General features: G+C 47.9%; 1 protein-coding gene across 3 annotated transcripts in view; it reads left to right on the top strand.

Annotated features, from left to right (window-relative positions):
• Window positions 1-21,772, top strand: part of DNMBP (dynamin binding protein) — a 49,509-nt gene that overhangs the window by 22,412 nt on the left and 5,325 nt on the right. For 2 of the 3 annotated variants that reach the window (XM_053389536.1, XM_053389537.1), the window contains 6 exons: window positions 16,680-16,873; window positions 17,834-17,933; window positions 19,456-19,603; window positions 20,051-20,068; window positions 20,842-21,041; window positions 21,600-21,730. In XM_053389536.1, the coding sequence (XP_053245511.1) occupies window positions 16,680-16,873; window positions 17,834-17,933; window positions 19,456-19,603; window positions 20,051-20,068; window positions 20,842-21,041; window positions 21,600-21,730 (791 nt within the window). Of the gene's footprint in view, window positions 1-1,666; window positions 2,743-16,679; window positions 16,874-17,833; window positions 17,934-19,455; window positions 19,604-20,050; window positions 20,069-20,841; window positions 21,042-21,599; window positions 21,731-21,772 lie in introns of those variants that run through there. The other variant, XM_053389538.1, reaches the window with a different exon arrangement.

The raw sequence follows: 21,772 nt of genomic DNA, 5'->3' as shown, positions 1-21,772 counted from the left end.
CTCCATTTTATTCTTGCAACAGTTCTATAAGGTAGGTTAGGCTGAGAGATTGTGACTGGCCCAGTGTCACCCAGTAAGCTTCATGGTCAAGTAGGGACTAGAACCCCAGTTCCTAGTCTGGCACTCTAACCACTACAACACACTCATTCTCCAAAATACCAGTTTTGTCATTTGCTTCCCTCCATTACTTGGCCACCCACCTCAGGGCACCTCTGCCGCGGTTTCTCAGGGCCTGTAGTCCTGCAGGTATCTCCTTTCCACAGGCGTTACTCCACTTGAATGAGTAAACAGCCTCGCTGACAGACACAGCCTGTGTCAGCTGTTCTGAGGTGAAAGGCAAAACATGCCAGCACCATTGGCGGTTTACAAAACAGGGCCACCAAAATCAAGGATGCTTCTCTAGGAAGAAGCAGGATGCTGAAGTGGAGTCCTGTGCATTTTCTTGTCCTCACTCTGGTCCTGCTGACGGCATTGCTTTTATTCTCTTTTAGTGGGGAGGGGTCAGAGAGAACTGGAAAAACAGGATTGAGTTATATGTGAAAAAATGTGCTGAGGATATCATAGTAGTCTTGGTAAAATATGGGCAGGGATCCAAGGGGAGTGTCTGGTAATTGTGTTTTGTGACCCTTGAAATCCCTCCCCAGATATCTCCCTCCCTCCCTCCTTTTCTCTAATTAGCAAAAACTGCCAACATGGTTTCAGGTTTTTCTCTGCATTCTTTTGGAATGAAAACTATTGGTTGCTGAGGCTACCAGGTTCCTGCACAAGCTGTTGAAGTCTGCTGGACTAGGTTTTTTGTCCCTTGAGCTTAATATTTCTCATGCAAATTCCTAGATGCTTGCAATATATTTCTCAAGTTACCGGGACTGAATCTGTGAAATAGTGACTTGACCAGGGGCAAATACTTTTGACCTGAAATGTGAACCCTATTAGAGCCTGGGGCTCTAAAATCATTGGTTTCTCAAGGCTCTCACGGATCAAACAATACAGTCTTGTGATATACATGTGGAATCAGAACAGCTTTAAATGTGTGCGTTTTTGTGCATTCTTGAGCGACCCATGGTGGCTGTATATATATTGATTTTATTTATATACAAGTAGGCTGTATATTTATTGATTTTATTTATTTAAGGTATTCAGGCACCATTTAATCCTTAGCATTTCTAAGTGGTGTCCATAAAAATAAACCATACAGAAAACAAAGCAGTAAAACACAGAACACTACCTTTAAAAACCAAGGGTGGCTTTGTTTCTCCCACGAGCAGATCAGAGGGAGCCCAGGTGGGTCCAGCCTGTAGTTCCCCAGTGCGTGCATATCCCCCTTTTCCTTTGCCCCAGGGAAGCACTCCTGGGTGTGGCCACTTAAGCCACAGGCTTTCTGTTTCCCTGTGTTAAGGAGCCCTGAGAGGGAGGGAGGGAGAGAGAGGTCACTGGCTGCTGCCTTCAGCATTGGAAAGCAGAGAAGCCGGTTTGGGCAGGGAACTTGTCCAATCCACAGCTCTCATCTGTGGGACTCTGGTTATTCATTACTTGCCAGCAGGTGGGTGAGGCTGTCTGGACTTGCTGCCTATTGGGTACGAAGGTTATACTGCTTCTCTGTCGCTGGTGTTTAGTCAGCAGAGTCCCAGGGTGAGGTGTGGGGAGAGGTGGGGGGGTGGGGTGGATGTCACCAAGAAACTGAACCCTGGGGAAGGGGGTGGGGGCACGCCAAGAGGAACATGTGCACCTACCCCGAGGCAAGGAGCCTCTGGTTCCCCAGCTGGGAGTATGAGGACTACAATTCCACCGCCAGGAAAGGAGATGGTGCCAGAGGAACTGGCCAGAACAGTGATTGTGACTGGGACAACAAGCGCAGGAGCAGAGAACTGTATGGCACCACCAGGCCAGTGGGCAGAGCCTGTGGTCACTTCAGGAAGGGGGAGATCTGGTACAGAGACCGCGAAATGGCCAGAGTCTGCAGGGACTGTGGGGAGGAAGGTGGACAATATACCGACCGGAGGAGGAGAACCAGGAACAAGCTGTACGAAGAGCACGAGGCAGTAGGCAATGGTCACCTGGAGGAAGCTGGCTACTACACAGACAGTGAGAAAGCCACCAGGGCAGCCTGCAGGAAGCCCTATAGCTGGTATCAAGATGGCTTTTATGTGGATGCTGGCATCAAAGCCTTGAGGAACGTGGATGCTTGGGGTGCAAACCACTGGAGAGAAAGTGGCAGCGACGATGACTGTGGGAAGGGAGATCATTGGTGCACAGCTGATCAACGCTTGGATGCGGACTTTAAGAAGGCAGGTGACAGGTACATGGAGCACAGCAGAACACATCGGAAATGTCGTGAGGAGGAGGAGGAGAGGCAGTATGTGCTGCATGGAGACCTCCTTCATGACGCCCAGAATTCTGGGAGGACATTTGAGAACAGCACTGTGGATTGTAGAAACATCTCTGCCAGTCCAAAAGACCAAGTGTCCTGGCCATTAGGATGCGAGCGCAGCAGTGGGGGGTTGGCGCCTGCCTTTGAAATGACCAAGCCACGTAATGTGGTGGACGAGGACTCTGGCACAGCAGAAACTGTGGCTGGCCAGTCTGGAGCACCGGGAGTGCAGGTGTGGAGAGGTGGATGTCCAAGGACACGCACAGGACGGTCAGACTGGAGCCTGGACTGGGAGGGTGAAGCCTGGCAGCGGAACAGCTTGTACCGGCGCACGGCTCCCAGTGCCTTGAGGCACCACGTCAAAGAAAAGCAAGGTAGGTTGGACAAGGAAAGGTGTGGTGGTGATAAGGCTACATGTGCTTGGATTTCCACACCTTTTCCGGTCAGCCAGCCCCATGTGAACAGCAGGGCTTTGGATCACAGCCAGCTGCCTTGTATGGTATCAGCCCATTGGTCCATCTAGTGCAGTATTGTCCACACTGACCAGCAGTGGCTCTCCAGGGTTGCAGGGAGGGATCTTGCCCATCCCTACCTGGAGATGTTGAGGATTGAACCTGAGATCTTCTGCAGGTGTTCTGTCATTGAGCTACAGCCCTTCCCTACAGCAGCACTTGAAAAGAAAACACCTGTTATGTCAATCATCTGGGATATTATGAAGGTTAATTGTTGTTTTCTCAGTGTGTGCTAATTGACAGCCTTCTCCTTAGGCTCTCCTTTGTGGCTGTGCCTTGTTTTTCCCCTCTTGGGCTGGGCATTTGCCAGTCAAGTCCCTTATACCAGGAATGTTTGTGCCGTTTTGTTAGGTTTGCAATGCGCTGTTGCCCTGCCAGGGGCTCCCTGCCAAGGTGTGAGCCTGGCTTCCTAGATGCTCAGGTTTCAAGCACAGGGTTCGATCCTAGGCAGCTCTTTGAAACCAGCCTTTGCATCTCTGTTATGCTGTTATGTGGTGCAAGAGTTACTGCAAAGCTTGTAAGCTACTCCTACTACGGCAAGTGCAAACACGGCCATACAGCGCTGAGAAACCAAGGGACGGATTGTGCACTTTCCTGGAATTTTGTGGAGTGACACTCGTGCGCAATTCCAGGAAAGTGCAGAATATGTCCGAGTGGGACACTCTTGCTGCAAGAGGTCTTGCTTTAGTGTCCCTTGGTTTCTCAGTGCTGTGGTGGCCATGTTTGCACTTGCCCTAGCAGGAGTGGCTTACAGGCTTTGCAGTAACTCTTGCATATTTGGGCTAGCCATTTCTGGAACATGGAAAGCTGCCTTCTGCTGAATCAGACCATTGGTCCATCCAGCTCAGTATTCTCTACTGACCAGCTGCAGCTCTGTAAGATTTCAGGCATGGGTCTCTCCCAGCCTTAGCTGGAGATGTTGTGGATGGAGCCTGGGACTTCCTCCATGCACAAGAGATACTCAACTCCTGAACTACAGCCCTTCCCCATTTTGGTGTGGTTAGTTTGTATTCCTTATGAAAGGTGGCTGAATTGCAGTGGGACACATTTTTCTGTGTTTTTCTGTCGGGTTCTACTCTGCATCTCCAGCTAGCAGCATCTTACAGCTTCTGTGGAAGCTGCCTCAGGTCAAGCAAGGTTATTGTTTTTTCCTGTGTTCAAAAGCAGCAGGAACCACCCAGTTGTGTTCTTCAGCAATTATGCTGAAATGTTGGGTGTATATGGAGTGTTGCAAATGAATGTTGTTGCTATTATAGCACCATCAGTGTGCATAGTGCTTAACTTTCGCAAAAGAGAGGCTCTTTCCCTCTGGGTTTGCACATCCCTCACCCTCCCCAGCAGACTCCTTTTGGCCTTTAGAGTAGCAAGACAAAACTTGGCACAGTGGAAAACTGGTGGGGCAGGCTTGTTGACTGCTGCTGCTGCTGCTGCTGCTGCTGCTAATGGGAGCTTCTGCTGCTCAGTGTTCCTGCTGCTTTGTCATCAGCTGGACCCTGGGCTAGAAAAGGGAAAGCAGAATTAGTTGTCATCAGGCAATTGATAATCTGTACTAATAAACAAGAAATCTGAGCTAAGATATCCCAAATTCAGCTGAAATCCCAGTTTTAAAAAACTGAATTTTGCATGCAACTGTGTACATATTAAGCATCTTTGCTTATTGGGGCTCATTTATAATGCTTCTACTAGTCACTGGGGAGTGCTAAATAGCTACGGATAAAAAGTTTATTTTTACCTGGACCTTCAACCTTGCCTTTGCAGGACTTTAGATGTCTGTGGCCTCTTCCAGTGGGTGGGATGTGTTTGTTAGTACTATTTTGTAAAAAGCTTTTGAGACGACGACGACAACAACAACAACTTAATACGAAGGACATAGAAGTCCCAGTCACTGACTACTTAAAGTTTTACTTGATGCTCTTTCCTTCTGTTCAGGCACATGAAAATTTATTTTTAGCAGCCTTAATGTCTAGAAAATGCCTTTCCAAAAAGCCTAACTTTAAAGGATGATGGAAGTAATAAGGGTGTTAAATTTGGTGGCAAACCAAATTCTGTACTTTGCAGAATAAGCACAGACCTTGCCATCCTGGAGAATCTCTAGGGAGCAAAGCCAGTGGCTGTAGCAGGGAAGAGGGGGCTGCAGATGGAGTCCGGTGGCTGGTGGTGAGCTCAGCAGATAAGGAACCCACAGTAAACAGCGTGGCGATTCTGTGTATGATTGGTGGATGCAATAATATGTGAGATTTGTTTGATATGCTGCAGACGCTGTAGAGTAGACCTGTCATATGCACCTTTGGTCCGGGCAGGGCTGGGTACCACTTAATGAACTTTGACTCCTGACATTCTTCAAGGGTGAACAAAAGGTCAGAAAACAGACACACTTACAAGAGAGTCTGCAATACACTAATTAGAGCTGTGCAGATAAGGATGCTGGGAAACTTAAGTCCCTAAGCCAAGCATAAGGAACTTTTGGCTCTCCAGATGTTGCTGAACTACAACTCCCATCAGGTCCAACTAACATGGCCAATGACCAGGGATGATGAGAACTGCAGTTCAGCGACATCTGGAGGGTCAAAGGTTTCCCACACTTGTCAAATATCTCTTTCCCCCCTATCCATTCAACCCACCCACTGAACAAATACATAGAAAACAAGACTGCTGAATGTCTGATGTACAGGCTTGATTAATGCTGTATGTAAACTTGTGGGTTGGATACACTTTGGGGAGCCATAGCTGACTACAGCTTCCTGGTACGTATTTAGCTTCCAAATGTTATGTGTGCTCCCTGAGAGAAACACAGTGGATAAGTGACATAAGTGGCTATTTACATGGTGAGCCTGTTTTGCTGATTAAGTTACATTTGTATAATGCACCTTTCCCTGCTGATCTGAGCAATTGAGGAGAGCTGGTCATGTTACAAAGACCTAATCAGGCTGCAGGGATCATAGTTTAGGTGCCATAGATGATGGTGCTTGGTTGTGAGAACCCCAAGAGTACACTCAAATGCACATCATTTGGGCAGTGTGAAGCCTACTCAACACATTTTGTTCAATCTTGTACAATCTTCTCTCCAGGATTAAGCTCAGTTGCTGCAAGAGCTGGGTGGGCATTTTGCTAATTAGCTGGAACTTATGACCTCACAAGCCCACCTTCCCGTAATTCCCTTCCTGGAGCAGCTTTTCAGCTTTTAAAAAATGGGGAGGCTGGTGAGAGTTACGAGGGAAATGTAGTTTTAATTGCATAAATATACAAAAGATGCTTTAGCAAAAATAAAGGCAAATAGCCTCGCTGGAAACACAGGAGGAAGAGATGCAAGTAAGGAGGTCTCAGGGTGTCCTTTCTTCTGCATTTTGAAACAAACAAATTCTGACTTGCACTTCCATAGGCAGATAATACAATTCTTGTGTTTTATTGCATTTCTCCAAATTCCATGATGCAGTCCTCTGATTCTGGATAAAATACATAGTGAAGCATGCATTTTAAGGTGGCATGTGTACTAAAATACCTATTTTGTGAGGGGAATGCATTCAGAAATAATGCACATTTTTGTGTGTAAAAATAATAATTATAATCACAGATTGACATGGAAATGGGACAGATTTGTGAATAAATATGTGCTACAGACACAGACAAGAAATAGATGCACCCCTCACTTGGTTCCATGCCAATGACTGAATCAGTGTTTGAGTTGCTGATATGTCTGCCTATCAATTGCTTTATGAATGCAGGAGGGACGCCAGCCTGGCTCAGGGGGAGAAAAATCCATGCTAAGTCTGTTTTTTGTTTGTTTGTTTTTTAAAAGTTACATTTGTGCATGCCTTTAGAAAAGCCAGGAGGAAAGGGCTTGCGTCCTGTTTTGCTCAGAAAGAAGTTCTTCAAAAGGGAATTGGTGGTCTTGCCTGTCAGCAGCCCATCTTCTCCATCTCTGTCTCTGCTCTGACGATCAGTTATCATCAGAAAGTAGTCAGAAAACTAGCTTCAGGCTGCATGATGACCTCAGCCTTAGCTTCAGGCTACAAAAAGGCAGAGGCCAGCCTCGTTGCCAGGATTTGCCATGTCATGCATTTTGTTGAGGGCTCACATACATATGCTGCATGCTTGAGGTATCAGAACCATGGTAGGGTGCACAGAGTGCAAGGGCTGCACTAGTGGAACTGACCTTTCCCCATCTCTCATCTCCCCTGCAGCGCCCCCCCCAACTCAGCTCTGGAAGGTTGAGGGGCACTGGAGAAGATTTGGGGGGCACATTGGGGGAGGAGAGGAAATGTAGCTACTGCTGCACCAGTGCTGGCTCTGCTCTATATACAGCCCTCTATGTTTCATGCTAGGCATATCCCATTGTGAGGAGCACTGCATATCTCGCTAGCCTTCCCTTTAGCTTTTCCCTGCCTGCCACCCAGCACGTGGTACCAGCCTGAAGTACAGTTCTCGCCCTTCCGATGTTTGCAAAGTGTTTAGGCACTTCTTAGTCATCCATTGCTGGAGGAAAAATGCAGAAATGGTGATTGGTTCTCCCCATGAGCAAATGGGTGCAGCCCTTATCGGTCCTTGCTAGACTAGCTAGTGGAAGTTGGCGGTTTTAATCTTTTCTCAACTGAAGTTTAATCCTTCCTTAGCTGTCTGTCCATCTGGCTCCGCATTGTTTATATTTTTCTGTAACACTTCACTAGTCCAGCCTGGCTACAAAAGGCCCAAAGAGGTTAATGAATATAATGCTTAAGTATAATGCTAAGTTCTCTCACTTCCTGAAACAAATCAGAAATCCAGAGGCAAGGTTACAGGGTTTAGTTTTCTTTGGAGGCTTATGCTGTCTGTGATCTCTTTATATACTAATATACAAGCACAGGTTTTGTAAACAGAGAAGCAGGCTCCTCAAAACAGGCTGCCCAACTACTAATCCCGCATCAGGCTCTAAGAACAAATGTGTGGACCTCTGCAGCTTTCACCGTAGTTTCCATCCAGCTGAACTCCAGCTTTAACTGACTTTGTCTTTCCCATATTCAGACATTGCTTCTCCCACTCTCAGAAGGGTCTCCCCTTCCAAAGTCTGAGGAGAGAGTGTTCCAGTCAACAAGGAACATTCTGTTGTTGAAAGTCCCTGACTATCCATTAGGTTCAGGGGTAGTGAACCTGTGACCCTCCAAATGTTGTTCGACAACAACTATTATTCCTACCTATTGGGTCTGATGAGAGTCTAATAACATCTGGAGGTTCACATGTTCCCTAGCCCTGTTTTAGCTGTCTGGTGATAGACCTGCTCACAGTAATAAAGGCAACCAAACTCATAAACATAATGGTGCAGGAAGTGCTCAGGGCTTTGGTTAGTGCTCAGTGTTTAGATTAATGTCAGTCGATGCTAGCTGAGAATGTGGACATAGCCTATGAATAAGTTGGGGTGATTCACCCAGATGTTGAAAAACATAGGGGGCAATATCAAACCTTGTTGTCATGATACACCATGAAGCATATCAGCAATCTACCAGTTATGCCACCTGGAACTTTTTCCTTGTTTTTTTAATGATTCAACTCTCCATGACATGAATAACTCAGTGAGTTTCAGAGTTGCCATTCTTGGATAAGGTGATTGTGTTGTGTCATTTAGCTCCATGAGTTTTTGGATGAAACTGGTTATCTAGAGCAAGCGTGGGCAACCTGTGACCCCTTAATTTCATGTAAGTGGCAAGAAGAGTGGGTAATGGGGAAAAGGGGTGGCAGAGAGAGAGAGAGAGAGAGAGAGAGAGAGAGAGAGAGAGAGAGGAAACAGGTGCCCCACCCACCTTTGGATGTACCCCTACACACTACCAGTATAAAGCCCCTGACAGATGTTCAGCCCAATGCAGCCCATTGACAGGGAAGAGCAAGAGGCTTCCCATCTCTGATGGCTTCTAGATACTGTCCAGTTGACCCATGCAGGGCCTTTTGGTGGTCGTTCCCCTTTTGTGGAATCCCCTCCCTAATGCATTTCAAACATTGCAAAACAGTTAAAAACACCCAAAACATTTTGAATATCTGAAAACATTTAAAACCAATAAAATGCAGTTACTGATTTCAAGGTTACTAATGTTTGCCACTTAGAGCTCCTTGGGGAGGAAGGGCAAGATACAAATGTAATAAACAACTAAGTCCACGTTTGGTCCTGAAATCTCCTTGGTCATTTTGGTGGATCTTCTAGGCTTAGAAATAGACAGGGGGAATATAAGGCTGTTGATTCCTCTCTATCTCTCAGCTGCTTTCAGAGACCACTTACATTGGACTTTGGGGTTGTTTTTAATTATCTGGCTCACGGGCTGTCTGACAAGATTGGGAACTGGAGGCATACTTTGCTGTGGTTCTGTTTCTACTTATCAGGCAGGTCCCAGATGATAGTGTTGAGTGACTGCTGCTCTGCACAGTGGTACTTATTTTAAGAATTCCAGCCTTTGTGTCCCTCTTGGCTTTGAACATCTACATGAAGCTGCTGGGAGGAGGAGCCAGGAGATTTGGAGTGAACCTGAGGCCTTCCAGGTGTGGTTGAACTTCCCATAATCCCCAGTGGTTCGCCATGCTGACTGAGGCTGGGTGTTTGAGGCCAGTGACATCAGGAGGTGAACTTCCTTCCCGAATGTGGATGGTGAGGACTGTCTGACTGGTGCAGGGAAGAAGAGGGAGTGGGTGACAGAACAGAATATTCTGGAAAGGGGTGTGCCTGGCTGTTTGGAACCCTGGAGCATTTTGGAGTGCCTTCTTTCGTTCCAGGTCCCACATGTGCTCTCATGAATTTATTACCCCAGTATCTGAGGCAGGAGGCTCTTGAGTCACAGACCAGGGTGCCAGCTTCAGCTATTTATCAATTGTCTAGTTCTTCTACATGCCTCCCACTGTAATCTCCTGAGGCTGTTTTTGTTTTTTGCTTTCTCTTCTATTTTACTCCGCTGCTGCAAGGCAACAAAGCAGCGAAGTCTGAAACAGAAACTTGCTTTCATTTGGAAATGGCGGCAGCTTGTGTGTCACACCAATGGAATGTCCTCTGTCCTCTGGGTCATGGTTTCCATGCGCTGGCCAGATGCCCTGGGAATTACTTTCTGCAGAGGCAGCAGCAGTTACTGTGCTGGGCTGCCACGTTGTTTCTGGGTACTTACGCACCACACAGTCTCCTTGCGCATTCCAGCAGGGGCCACACCTTCTTGGCCTGGGTTTCGCAAACAATGCACCTGCTATTGGATGCTTGAAAAAAGGAGGGGTTGAGTGAGAAGAGGGTGGGCAGGGCAGTCAGTCAGTGGCTGAGGCAGCAACAACAGGGGGCCTCTGAGGAGCCCTGTTTGCGCTCCCCACCCCCAAAGGCAACATGTTCTTGTCTGGGCCAGGAGACCCCATCAGCTTTTTGTTTAGCCAGTGAAATCTTTCCTAGGTTCTTCCGGTAAAAGGGATCTGCTTTGTTTTCTGCTGCCTTGTTTTCTGGCAAGACACCTGTGCCATCAAGGAAATATATTGTGCAATGATGAGCAAAACTGCATCTGTTTATTAAGCATGCATCCTGATTTGCAAGGAGACTAGACGATGTCTGCTCTCCATTCTGATTTGTTCACAGGGAGGTTAGATGATGTTGTATCAAGCAACATCCACGCTTTCCAGCTCATGTTTCTGTCACTTTGCTTATCGCAAGTCTGCTTTCGGGGGAAGGGGGTTTGTTGCGCAGTATGTGATTGAATCCTGTCCAAAAATAGTGATAGCTCAGAAGCACCCTGTCATACAGCCATCAAAGGCACCAGAGTCAGCCAGATGAAAGGCAACTTGGAGGTGTGCTCTCCCTCTTGAAAATGTGAAATATCTTGGGGCTTGGAAGGAGAAACCCTGCAGTTCTATGTGTGGCATTGACACACATGCACCCAGGTTATTTCTAGGCACGTATAGTATAAGGCATAGGCCCGTAACACAAATTTGTACAAATTTATATGTACCATGAAATTAAGGAAGTGAGTGGCTGGAGTCTCACCATTACTGTCCTCTGCTACACACCCCAGCTACTCTATAAGTTTTTAAGAGTGGGGAGGACAGGAGAGATGCAGCCTGCTGCAAAATACCTGGGGTTTGGGCTCCCTGAGCCAGCCACTAACCCTGGACAGCTCAGTTGGTTAGAGTGTTGTGCTGATAATGCCAATATTGCAGGTTCAATCCCCATGTGGAACAGCTGCATATTCCTGCATTGCAGGCTGTCAGACTAGAATGGTCCTCAAGATCCCTTCCAACTCTACAATTCTATGATTCTATGTCAATGTCCCTGGGAGAGGATTGTGGCTCTTTCTCCACAGATACTGAAAATCTTTCTGAGGACCTTGTGGTGCACAGAGTTATTTTGCCTATCTGTGCCACTCCTCCTACGAGCACCCAGATGTAGAGAACATTTTAGCTATTGCTGGAGAGCTAGCACTGATCTTATCATGCAGATAGTAACTGTACCAGAGAAGCATGATGGAGGGCTGCAACTCTGGATGGAATTTAGTGCCTCCCAGGCGAAGAGCCCAGATATCATAAGGCCCCTGGGACTACAGAACCAAAGAGCAGCCCTCTCTGGTCCCATCTATCAGCCCAAGGGCTGCTGGGTTGTGTGAGCTTGGGAGCGCATGTGTATTATTGCAACCTGTTGTAAGCAACCTTGTGAACTGTTTGATTGAAAGGCAGGGTGCAAATCTTCAGACTTAGTATCTTGACCCCTTATTTTGAAGCTATGGAAACAGGCCCAGGAGTGGTGGGAGATGCAAGGTTTGGTGCAGGTAAGCGAGTTGCTGAGCAAGTGAGGAGCAGTCCATAGATGAACAATGCGCTTCTGTAAAGCACACTGTAGCACTGTGATGCCTCAGTGCCTTGCGAATTCTGCCCTTTTGGGATGGCCTTTTTCCAGCCCTTTGTCATACTATTGTGGAATGACGCATTAGCATTTTGGGCTGCCTCACTATGCACAGCAGGCTTATGGTTGAAAGGGCATACATGTGTGTTCCTCTGCCAAGAACAGTGTTTGTCACACAGGCAGTGGGAGTGGGACTTAAAATGCATGCTGATCAGCTTCCAGCCCAGGGAGAACAACAGCCCAGCCAGTAGCAGAGACACAGAGATGGGCTCAGCTCATCAAAATTCAGCTCACGCTTACAGAATCCTGAGATCTGGCACCCAGATCGGGGTGGGGTACATCAACCCTGTTCATTGTGCCAGCTGATTATGTGCCCATTGGGGTTGGCTTTATTTGTTTACCAAACTGTTGAGAATAAATGCATGTGTTTTTTTAAAGACCAGTTTAAACGCAGAGGCAATGGAACATCTTTATCTCATAAGAACAGGCAAAAGTACACAATCTCTTTGAATTTGGGGAGGGAGATATATCACTGTTGAGAAGTGCCTGTTCTGCAGGTGGTGGGGGTCAAAATATATACATAGAAGGAGTTAATTGGAGGGAAGAGGGAAAGCTTGTTCTGCTTGATAAAGTTTTCTTCAGCAGCCACAGAGGGAAATACACGCCTTCCGTTGGCATCCCTGCTTACTACTGTATTGTGAATTGCTTGTTTGCCTAACCAAACATTGCACAAGTGCCTCTCTCTCTCTCTCTCTCTCTCTGCGCGGCGGTTGGAGCTGATGGGTCACAAAGGAATGCTGCGGGGAGAGGAAGAGTCTGCTGGATGTTTTCCCTTTAAAAAAGAGCAAATGCCTGGGAAATGCCAGGCCTGGGGGTTGCTGGGCCCCAGGAATCAGCCTGTGAACCTGAGCCAGGGGGCTGGCCGGAGTCAAGACAACAGCAGGTGAGATAGAAAACCAGGAGCCGGCTCTGCCCTGCCCGAACTTCCACGAGCTGCGCCAGACTGGATGGGCACCTGTTTTAGGCGCCTCTTCCTAGTTCCGATTCCATTCGCCCTGGGAAGAGGGCTGCTATTGTCGCCTCCTGGGCAGGCAGCCACGCCCTCGTTGTGCCCCAGATTTGGCCGTGATTGCATGGAAGGGCAAAGACGGCAGTGGGTCACGAAGACGCAGGTATGGGCGGCGCTGTTTTCCCGCTGCCGCCGCCAATTTCCCGGCCTCCTCCTCCTGCCGCTCTCCTTTTTTAGCTTTGCCTTGCGGTCCCAGGGGTGCTGAGCTGTGCAAGGACCTGCCTGGCACCTGGTCCCTTGTCTCCCGCGTCCTCTCCTTTCCCTCGGCGCAACAGCTCAGCTGCCTAGCAGACTGGCCTTCTGCTCGCTCTGACCGCAGCAGACTTTGCGCCAAGAACCAGCCGGCGGGGGGGGGGGGACTTTACGAGCGTAGTCCGGAGCGGGGTAGCCAGACTGGGGAGGCGCCTTTGCAAAAAGGAAGGAGGGTCCTCCTCCACTCCGGATTCCCAGCGCCGGGCTTTGGCTCTGCTCGACCCCGGGTGGCCGCTCCTTCCCTTAAGACCATTGAGATGCTAATACCCGAAGGGCCGGGGGCCGGGGGCTGGGCTGGCCGGGGTCAGCTTCGTCCGCCTACCCTACCGGTTGCGTACGTGATGGGCGATCTAGAGCCGCAGCAGCAGCAGCAGCAGCAGCAGGTGGGGCCGGGGATGACTTCTGAGCTCGGCTTGGTGAGGAATTTGGGGAGGGAGTGGCGGGCAGGGGTCGGAGATGGGTTACGGTTGGGGATCCCCCTCTCGATCCCTCCCCAGCTGCTGCTCTTATCCTGCGCGGTGCTGGATCGGAACCGATCCTCTTTCTCCAGCACCTGCCTGGACGGCTCTTACCCAGAGCCACGCCCCCTCTTCTCCCCTCTCTCCTGCCGCCGCGGGGAGGGAAGTCGCAGCCTTAGCCCCACGGACGCGGCGTGGAATGCTGCCTCTCGAGTTCGCCGCGAGTCCGCAGCCGCCGGCAAGAGCTTGAGCTTGAGCCGCGCATTGCACGGTTTTCACTCTGCATAACTCCCCCCTGTTGTTTCCTGATCGACGCCTATCGCCTTCCCGGTCGCTTTGTGTCCCTGCCAAAGTGGGCACTAGCTGTCGAAAGTTCACCCGGCAGTGCTTTTGTGTACAGAACTCCCGTTGTTGTTGTTCTACTGCTACTACGGACTTCATTGCTGTTGTGGAATGAAAGGATTTCTCCAAGTCCTCCTTAACTTGCGCTTTTCCTAACCCTTCCCCATCGCGTGGTTCTAAGAGTGGCTAGTAGCTCCCCCTCCCCTTCCAGTGGACGTGGGTGCCTTTGTTTAAAAATCAGGCAAGGCACGCCAAGTGATTTGGGGGCTGGGGATGTCTTCTAGCATAGCAGATGGTTGCAAAAAAAAGGATAGGATCTCGCGTTACCCATTCTCTCAAGTCTCCTAGACGACAGTGGTGTGTTGAGTCTTGCAGTAGTAAACACAATTTTAGTTTTACTGGATCAAACTGATGGATGACCCATCCAGCTCCATTTCCTGTCCTCCAGCAGCGGCACATAATGATCCACTTGCTTCAAGGAGCTTTGTATGTCTTCCTCTTGTGCTATTACAGTAGGATGCTATGCTTGTCTGTTCAGAAGTAAGCCCCCTGGAGTTCCCTGGGACTTACAGGTGAGCGTGTATAAAACGGCAGCCTTAAAGTACCTGATTCCGGTCCATAGGCATGTGAAAGAATCAGGAACATTCTTTCCCCTAATAAGTCATGACTCCTATAGCAACCTTTTTCAGGGCCGGTCCACCATCCCTCAGACCTTGTGGGGGGTCGGGCTATATTTGGGGTGTGTGTGAATGAATTGCTATGCCCTACAAATAACCCAGAAATGCATTTTAAATAAAAGGACACATTCTACTCATGTAAAAACGCGCTGATTCCGTCAGGCCGGATTGAGAAGGCAATTGGGCCACATCCGGCCCCCGGGCCTTAGTTTGCCTACCCCTGCCCTATAGCTTAAAGTGACAGGTGAACAACTCTGCCTGTGAATATGTGGTGAGCATTTGCTCTAATTATTATAGCTCTCAATGTTTTGAAATTTTTGTTAGCTTGCTTGGATCCTTTACAAACTCATTTTTGTCTGTTGCTACTGTTGGTGATTGTGCCTTCTGGTGGCAGACAGTTCCATAGGTCAGCTGCATCTGAGAGATACCATGTACTAATTTAATTTATAACTGGTGTATTGTGTCATTCTAGAGTGATGTAAAGAAATGAATAAGCTCCTTAGTATATTTTCTTTTTCCAGTCTTCCTATGCCAATGCAGTGCTTAAGTGGAAAGGCTTAAAATGAACTTTGTATTCTTCAGAATGAAACCTTATTCTCTTACAGTGCAATCCTATACATGTGTACTCAAAAGTAAGTCCTACTGATTTCATTGAGGCATATATATTGCAAGCTAAGTGGGTATAAGATTGCAGCCTTAATCCTCCTTTTTGAGCCTGAGGGTTCAAACCTATGTGTTCTTCCTTGAAAGCAGTGCCTGTTGAACTTTGTGTACCTCGCTTCTGAATAAAAGGATTGGGTTGTGAGGAGTTCTGATCTTTTTCTCACACCTTTTTTTGTATGACATACATTGCAAACTCCTGCCTATTGCTCTTATACTAGTTTGTTTACAACTGGTGTAGCATGGGGTGACTGAAATGTTGTATGAGGATGGGGCACGTATTGTTTTTAAAACCTTTTTCAAATTACCTCAAATGTTGGGAACAAAATAAGCGCTCTCTCTCTCACACACACATATATGTATGTGTGTATATAGGTACACACATATACACACACACACACACACCATGTCAGTCCATTGGCCCATCAATCTGGCAACAGCCTTGTAGGGCTTCAGATGGGATCTCTCTCACCCTTCTTGGAAATGCTACAGATTGAACCTGGACCTATTGCATGCAAAGTCTGTGGTCTGCCACTGAACCACAAACCCTCCCTCAGATGTTTTACTTGCCTTGTGGTGGCTGCAGTGCATTGGATTGGGGGGGAAAAATCTTAGCTGAGCAGCCCACAATTGTTGCACAATCTTCTTAAGTAATACAATTAACCCAGTGAGAAATATGTAGGGCATAAAAGCATGCGTTAAAAATGTGTTGGTTAGGCAGCCTCTCTTCTGACTGGCTCCATCATGACATGCCTCTATTGGAGGACTTAATAATAATAATAATAATAAAATTTATACCCCGCCCTCCCCGGCTAGAGCCTTCCACAGATATTGTGTCCCTGACTTGTGGGATGTGTGGCCATGCAGCCGTGGTGTGGTCATTCAACTTGTACCTTCCACAGATATTGTGTCCCTGACTTGTGGGGCGTGTGGCCATGCAGCTGTGGTCAATCAACTTGATAACCTCTTTGTCTAACCTAGAGTGTAGCCAGTGTGGTATAGTGGTTAGAATGTTAGACCAGGACCTTGGGACACTGGGTGACTTTGGGCCAGTCGCTGCCTCTCAGTCTAACCTACATCACAGGCTTGTTGTGTTATTAAATGAGGAGGGAGAGGACCACCTACGCCACCTTGAGCTCCTTGGAGAAAGAGGTGGAATATAAGTGCAATAAATCCGTAACTAGCACAAAGGCAAGGGGGCAAGTTATTTCCCTTTTCCCTCTCAATTACGTGCCACAGCCAGCTAGTCATCACTGACGGGAAACCCTGTCCTCAGAAGGTGGGAGACTTGCCGGAAACATGTGGGTTTTATTGCTCGTGTGTTTCTGGCGCTTTCCTCCTACCCTGAAGCTAGCAGTGAGGAGGCTGTCCAGAACTAAAAGCCTCTTTCATCCACTAGGAAGCCGGCTGATAAGTCATCTGTAGGCTGGATTTGGCCCATGGACTTCCAGCTTGCCACTACTGCTTTATAAGGAGCTGTTGGCTCGGATGCTCTGTACTGATCCCATTTGCTTCTCTTTCAGAAATGACTCTGCTCTCCTCCCAGCCGGCATCACTGGAGTCTGCGGCCACTGCAGCCACCACTCCTAACCCAGAGCAAAGGATGTTGGAGAAGAGGGCAAAGGTCATTGAAGAGCTGCTGCAGACAGAGCAGGATTACATCCGGGACCTTGAGATGTCTGTGCAGATGGTCCTGGTGCCGCTGCAGGAGGCACAGGTGGGAGTGGCCAGTTTGTGGCAGCCAATGGTGGGCTTTCAGTTGGCTTTTTTTTTTTTTTGCCAGGGATGGGGTGTGACTTAGCACTAATTGGAGCCATTGGATATGGAGGGTTGGGCTTAACCAGAGATAACTGCCCTTAATTCTAAGCATACTGTCTCTCAGACTGACCTACCTCAAAGGGTTGTTGTGAGGGGGAAAGGGGGTGCTATATGCACCCTCAACTCCTTGGAGGATAAAAATGAGATAACAGAATATTGTGTGAAATGGAGGTGCTGATGGATGACATTCCCTGGAAGGTGTGGTGGGTGCAGAGAACAACTGTTTAGGTCTGGGATAGAGAATCTATGACCCTATTGAATTGTATTAATCATTTTGATGAATGGTGTTTTATATTTTCCGATATTTTGAATTACTTTGCTTTATTTTATGTTACTTTGTTTGATAGTACAGTGATTGTAAGGTTTATTGTTTTTTATTTATTGTTTTTTATTTTGCTATTGTGATTCTTGTGGGACACTTTGAGCTCAGTGTTCGTTTTTGCAAAAAGCGGAATAGAAGTATTAAATCAAAATCAAACCTGTGGCTCTTCAGATGTTTTCATCATCCCTGACCATTAGCCCTTCTGGCTGGGACTGATGGAAGTTGGATTCTGGAGAGCCACAGGTTCCCCATTTAGGTGACGCTTAGGAGCTAGAAGGGCTGCTTTCAAGCCTGCGGGTGCTCATGCTGGCAGTGCTGATGCCAGTTTGTGTATATACTGGGATGTCACTGGGCATCAAGACCTGGAGAACTCTGGTGTTCTCCCACAATGTTTTGTGTCTTCAGAGAGAAGGAAAGCTGCCAAGGACTAGCTCATTCGTGTGAGCAGGGTGTGTCCTTGGGAGCAGCCTATCTGTAAATAAGAGTCCTCTGTGAAAACAATTTCCTTTTGCTTCAACACACTCCCTTGCTTCCTAGGTGCCACAGGTAGACTGTGAGGGGCTGTTTGGAAACATCCACGGTGTCATTGCCTTCTCTAAGCAGTTGCTGAGCACCCTGAAAGCTGCAGATGCTGTTGGTAGGTGCTTTGCCCAAAACTTTGGGGCATCTCTGACCCTAGGAATAAGAGTGGAGCAAAGGATGCTGGTTAAAGTGGTCATAGACAAGGCAACAGTTCAAGTGGTCTATTCCAACAAGTCCAATGCCTGGGCTTGACTTCCCTTTGTTTCCTTAATTTATAACCAGAGCCAGTGTGGTGTAGTGGTTAAGAATGGTAGTCTCGTAATCTGGGGAACCAGGTTCACGTCTCCACTCCTCCACATGCAGCTGCTGGGTGACCTTGGGCCAGTCACACTTCTTTGAAGTCTCTCAGCCCCACTCACCTCACAGAGTGTTGGTTGTGGGGGAGGAAGGGAAAGGAGAATGTTAGCCGCTTTGAGACTCCTTAAAGGGAGTGAAAGGCGGGATATCAAATCCAAACTACTACTACTACTACTACTACTACTACTACTACTCTTCTTCTTCTTCTTCTTCTTCTTCTTCTTCTTCTTCTTCTTCTTCTTCTTCTTCTTCTTCTTCTTCTTCTTCTTCGTTCTCCTGGCTTCAGTAGGGCTGAGATAGAGTCACTGTTCCTTTGCCAGCCTACAGCCTGATCTGTATGGAGTCTGGCATATCAAAGTACATTAAAATCAGAGGTTAAGCAAGTGACTCTGCACAGTACAGCCCAAGGCAGGTGTTGCACCTTCTTCTCTGCTTGCAAGCAAAAGTAACTCCAGATGGCTTGAGCAAGTGAATCAAGCTGTAAGGAAAGGTTTTTTAATGGGTCACCAGTCAATAGGACATGAGGGAATCATTCCTTCCTGCTTTGGGGGCTCTAAATATGGCAGTTGCTTAGCCTTCTGCCTGTTCTTGGTTTCTCGTTTCATGGTGTCCGGGATGGAAGAGGGGAAAGCAATTTGCTGGTGGGTGTAAGCAAAACCCACCCTCATGCTCACGAGCCACATGCAGTTGCATTTGTTTATTTTTATTGATGACCCAATAACACAGTTCTCTGAGCAGCTCGCAAAGATAAAATGATGTAGTACCATATTAAAGATCACGGCGCAACTGCAGCATAAAAAATTCCAGCAGAAAGCGACATAAAATCCAAATATGCAGTAAGTGGGATTAAAATTCCGATTTTAAAATCTCAGTTTTTAAAAATCTGGGAGAATAAGAACTTCATCTGGTGATGAATAAATTGTAAAGAAGGTGCTACTCACCTCACTTTACCTGCCTGGGCCATGTGAAAGAGGGCCACTAAGGTTTGGGCAGGTAGATATCAGAGGAGGCAGATCTTTGGGGTATCCTGATCCCAAGCCCTTGAGGGCCTTATACATAAGAGTATCTCTCAATATCAGTATAGCCATGGGTATGTAAAAAGGCAGAGAGATGTGTTGTTGGGCGCCCATGTGTAAGTGTTGGGTGACACCCTGTCTGCTCCCCCACCCTTCTGGTTTTGCTGCAGTGTGGGAAGGGAATATTGTTACTGGCTGGCCATTAAGAGCCATTTCCATCAGGAAGAGAGCTGCTGAGTGACATGTGCCTTTTCTCCCCCGAAGGGCCAACATTCCTGGCATTTCGGGCTGAGCTGGAGGATGTGTACAAAGTCTACTGCCAGAACCATGACGAGGCCATTGCCCTTCTGGAGGCCTATGAGAAGGATGAGCGGGTCCAGAAGCATCTGCTGGAGTCCCTGGAGAGCCTCAGGTGAGAGGGCAGCTGCCCGGGCTCTTTTCTCACAATCCCACCCAACTGCTGTGCTCTTGACACAGAGGGATAATTTGGCCCTGATCCCCTTTCCTCCTGGTTAGGGCAGAAGAACCTGCTTGTTTGACACTGGACTCCATTGGTTTGTGCTGGGAACAGAATTTCAGGTGCTGCCCAACCACCGAACATTTCCTCCAGACATGACCGACAACCAAAATAGGGCAGAAGTGTGGAAGCTGTGGCCCTCCAGATGTTGTCGGTTTCCCAATTCCCAGTATGGTTCATGGTCAGGGATGATGGGAGTTGTAGTCCAGCAACATCCTCAGATTCCCAATCCCCCCAGGCTAGGAGTTTCCTAGCTTGAGTGCATCTTAGGCTTTTGCTTAGAAGGTGGAGAGGGCAGCAACCATTCTAATGCTTTTTATTTTTTTATTTTTTTCCTGTCAGGAGTCTGTACACTGAATGGTAAGTGACCTTTTTATACCATCAGTCTGTTTCTTGCTGTTCCCCAGTTACGTTCTGTGCCTGATTTCTCTTTGTTGTCCATACCTACCCACAAAAAATGTACAGTACGAGTAAGGGTTTGGGTCAATCATTCAAATCTTTATTATGGTCATAGACCAAAATACAAGGGTTTGAGTATTTGTGCATCTCTGTCTGAGGCAGGAGCAAGGAGCATGTCTGGGAATGGGGTTCCTACAGGAGTGGGAAGAGAGGGCTGTAAGAGATTATAAGGAGTTCAGACTGCTGTGACCATCTTGGCCTGCTCAGGATGGGGAAGGAACTGAGTAAGATGTGGGGCAGGAATGCTACTAGGCTGGCTGGCTTTTAGGAAACAACTAGTCAACCATCCAGGTATTGTGAGTTCAGCTAGAAGAGGATGAAGAAGTGACTGAGTTTGGGACAAATGAGATGAGCTGGTTTTATGTTGTCTGATGATATATAGTCTTTTGGGGGAGGAAGACAGGTGCGGAGTGTCCAGCCTCAGTATGTGTCCCAGTGTATTTATTTAATAAATGTGTAGGCTACCTTTCAAAAGATGAATATCTTTTCAATGTGGCATAGGCGATTTAGTAAAAACATTTTTAAACAAAGCATCTCACATGTGCATGCACATAAGCCAAAGAGCAGTTGGAAGGTGGGGGTTGGTTTTCCTGGGGTGCAGTGTTTGTGGGGTGAGAGTGTGGGTGACAACATATGGGATCCTCTGTGCTAACTTCCCCCACCCCTTTTCTCAGGGGCTGCACCAACTACATTGACCTGGGCTCCTTCCTGATCAAGCCCGTTCAGCGTGTGATGCGCTACCCACTGCTGCTGATGGAGCTTCTGGGCGCCACACCTGAGTCTCATCCTGACCGTGCTCCCCTGGCAGCGGCTGTCCTTGCTGTCAAGGAGATCAACTGCAACATCAATGAGTCCAAAAGGCGAAAGGACCTGGGTGAGCTGTGGGGCAGGGGAGACAATGTGGGGAAAGGGGAGGAGCAGCACAAGCACCCGCTTGAGACAAACGAGTAAGCCACATGGGGAAGATGGAAAGCAACCAAGCATCCCTGTGTGGAAGAGTTGGGTACCGTCTATGGAGACTGAGTGTACAGCAGGCTGGCTGTTGTGGGGGGGGGGGGGAGATTGAGAAAGGTGAAGCACCTTCTAGTGGCTGCTGGGTGTAATAGCAAAAGTCCATTTGGGTTTAACCCAGTCATGCTTAGTTGGCAGGATGCATCATCCAGTTATTGCTCCCTTACAAAGAGACAAATGTCGAAAGGCAAATGAGCCACTTACCTCTGGTGTTTGGAAGTGGTGGTGTACTGTAGGCTAGAAGTGAACTGACAGAGGATTGTGTCTGGGCTGAGAGAGAAATTCCCCAGGATGGCACAGTTTTTAATGGATCTTCTGTACTCTCAGGGGATTAGACCAGGTGACCATTGTTGTCCCTCACCACACCCTGTTATTCCATGACTCTTGGGAGCTGACTCTTGCTTCCACCGCTCTCTTTCAGTGCTGAAGTACCGGAAGACTGATGACGACAGCCTCATTGAGAAGATCTCCAAGCTCAACTTCCATTCCATCATCAAGAAATCCAATCGTGTCAGCAGCCACCTCAAGCACCTCACAGGTTTTGCACCGCAGGTAAATGCTGACTCTTGCTACATGTCTATGGGAATCCATCAC

This window comes from Podarcis raffonei, chromosome 5, assembly GCF_027172205.1.
Source record: "Podarcis raffonei isolate rPodRaf1 chromosome 5, rPodRaf1.pri, whole genome shotgun sequence".
NCBI classification, from domain to species: Eukaryota; Metazoa; Chordata; class Lepidosauria; order Squamata; family Lacertidae; genus Podarcis; species Podarcis raffonei.
Note: the sequence above shows the minus strand (reverse complement) of the source record. Positions and strands in the feature narration are given on the sequence as shown.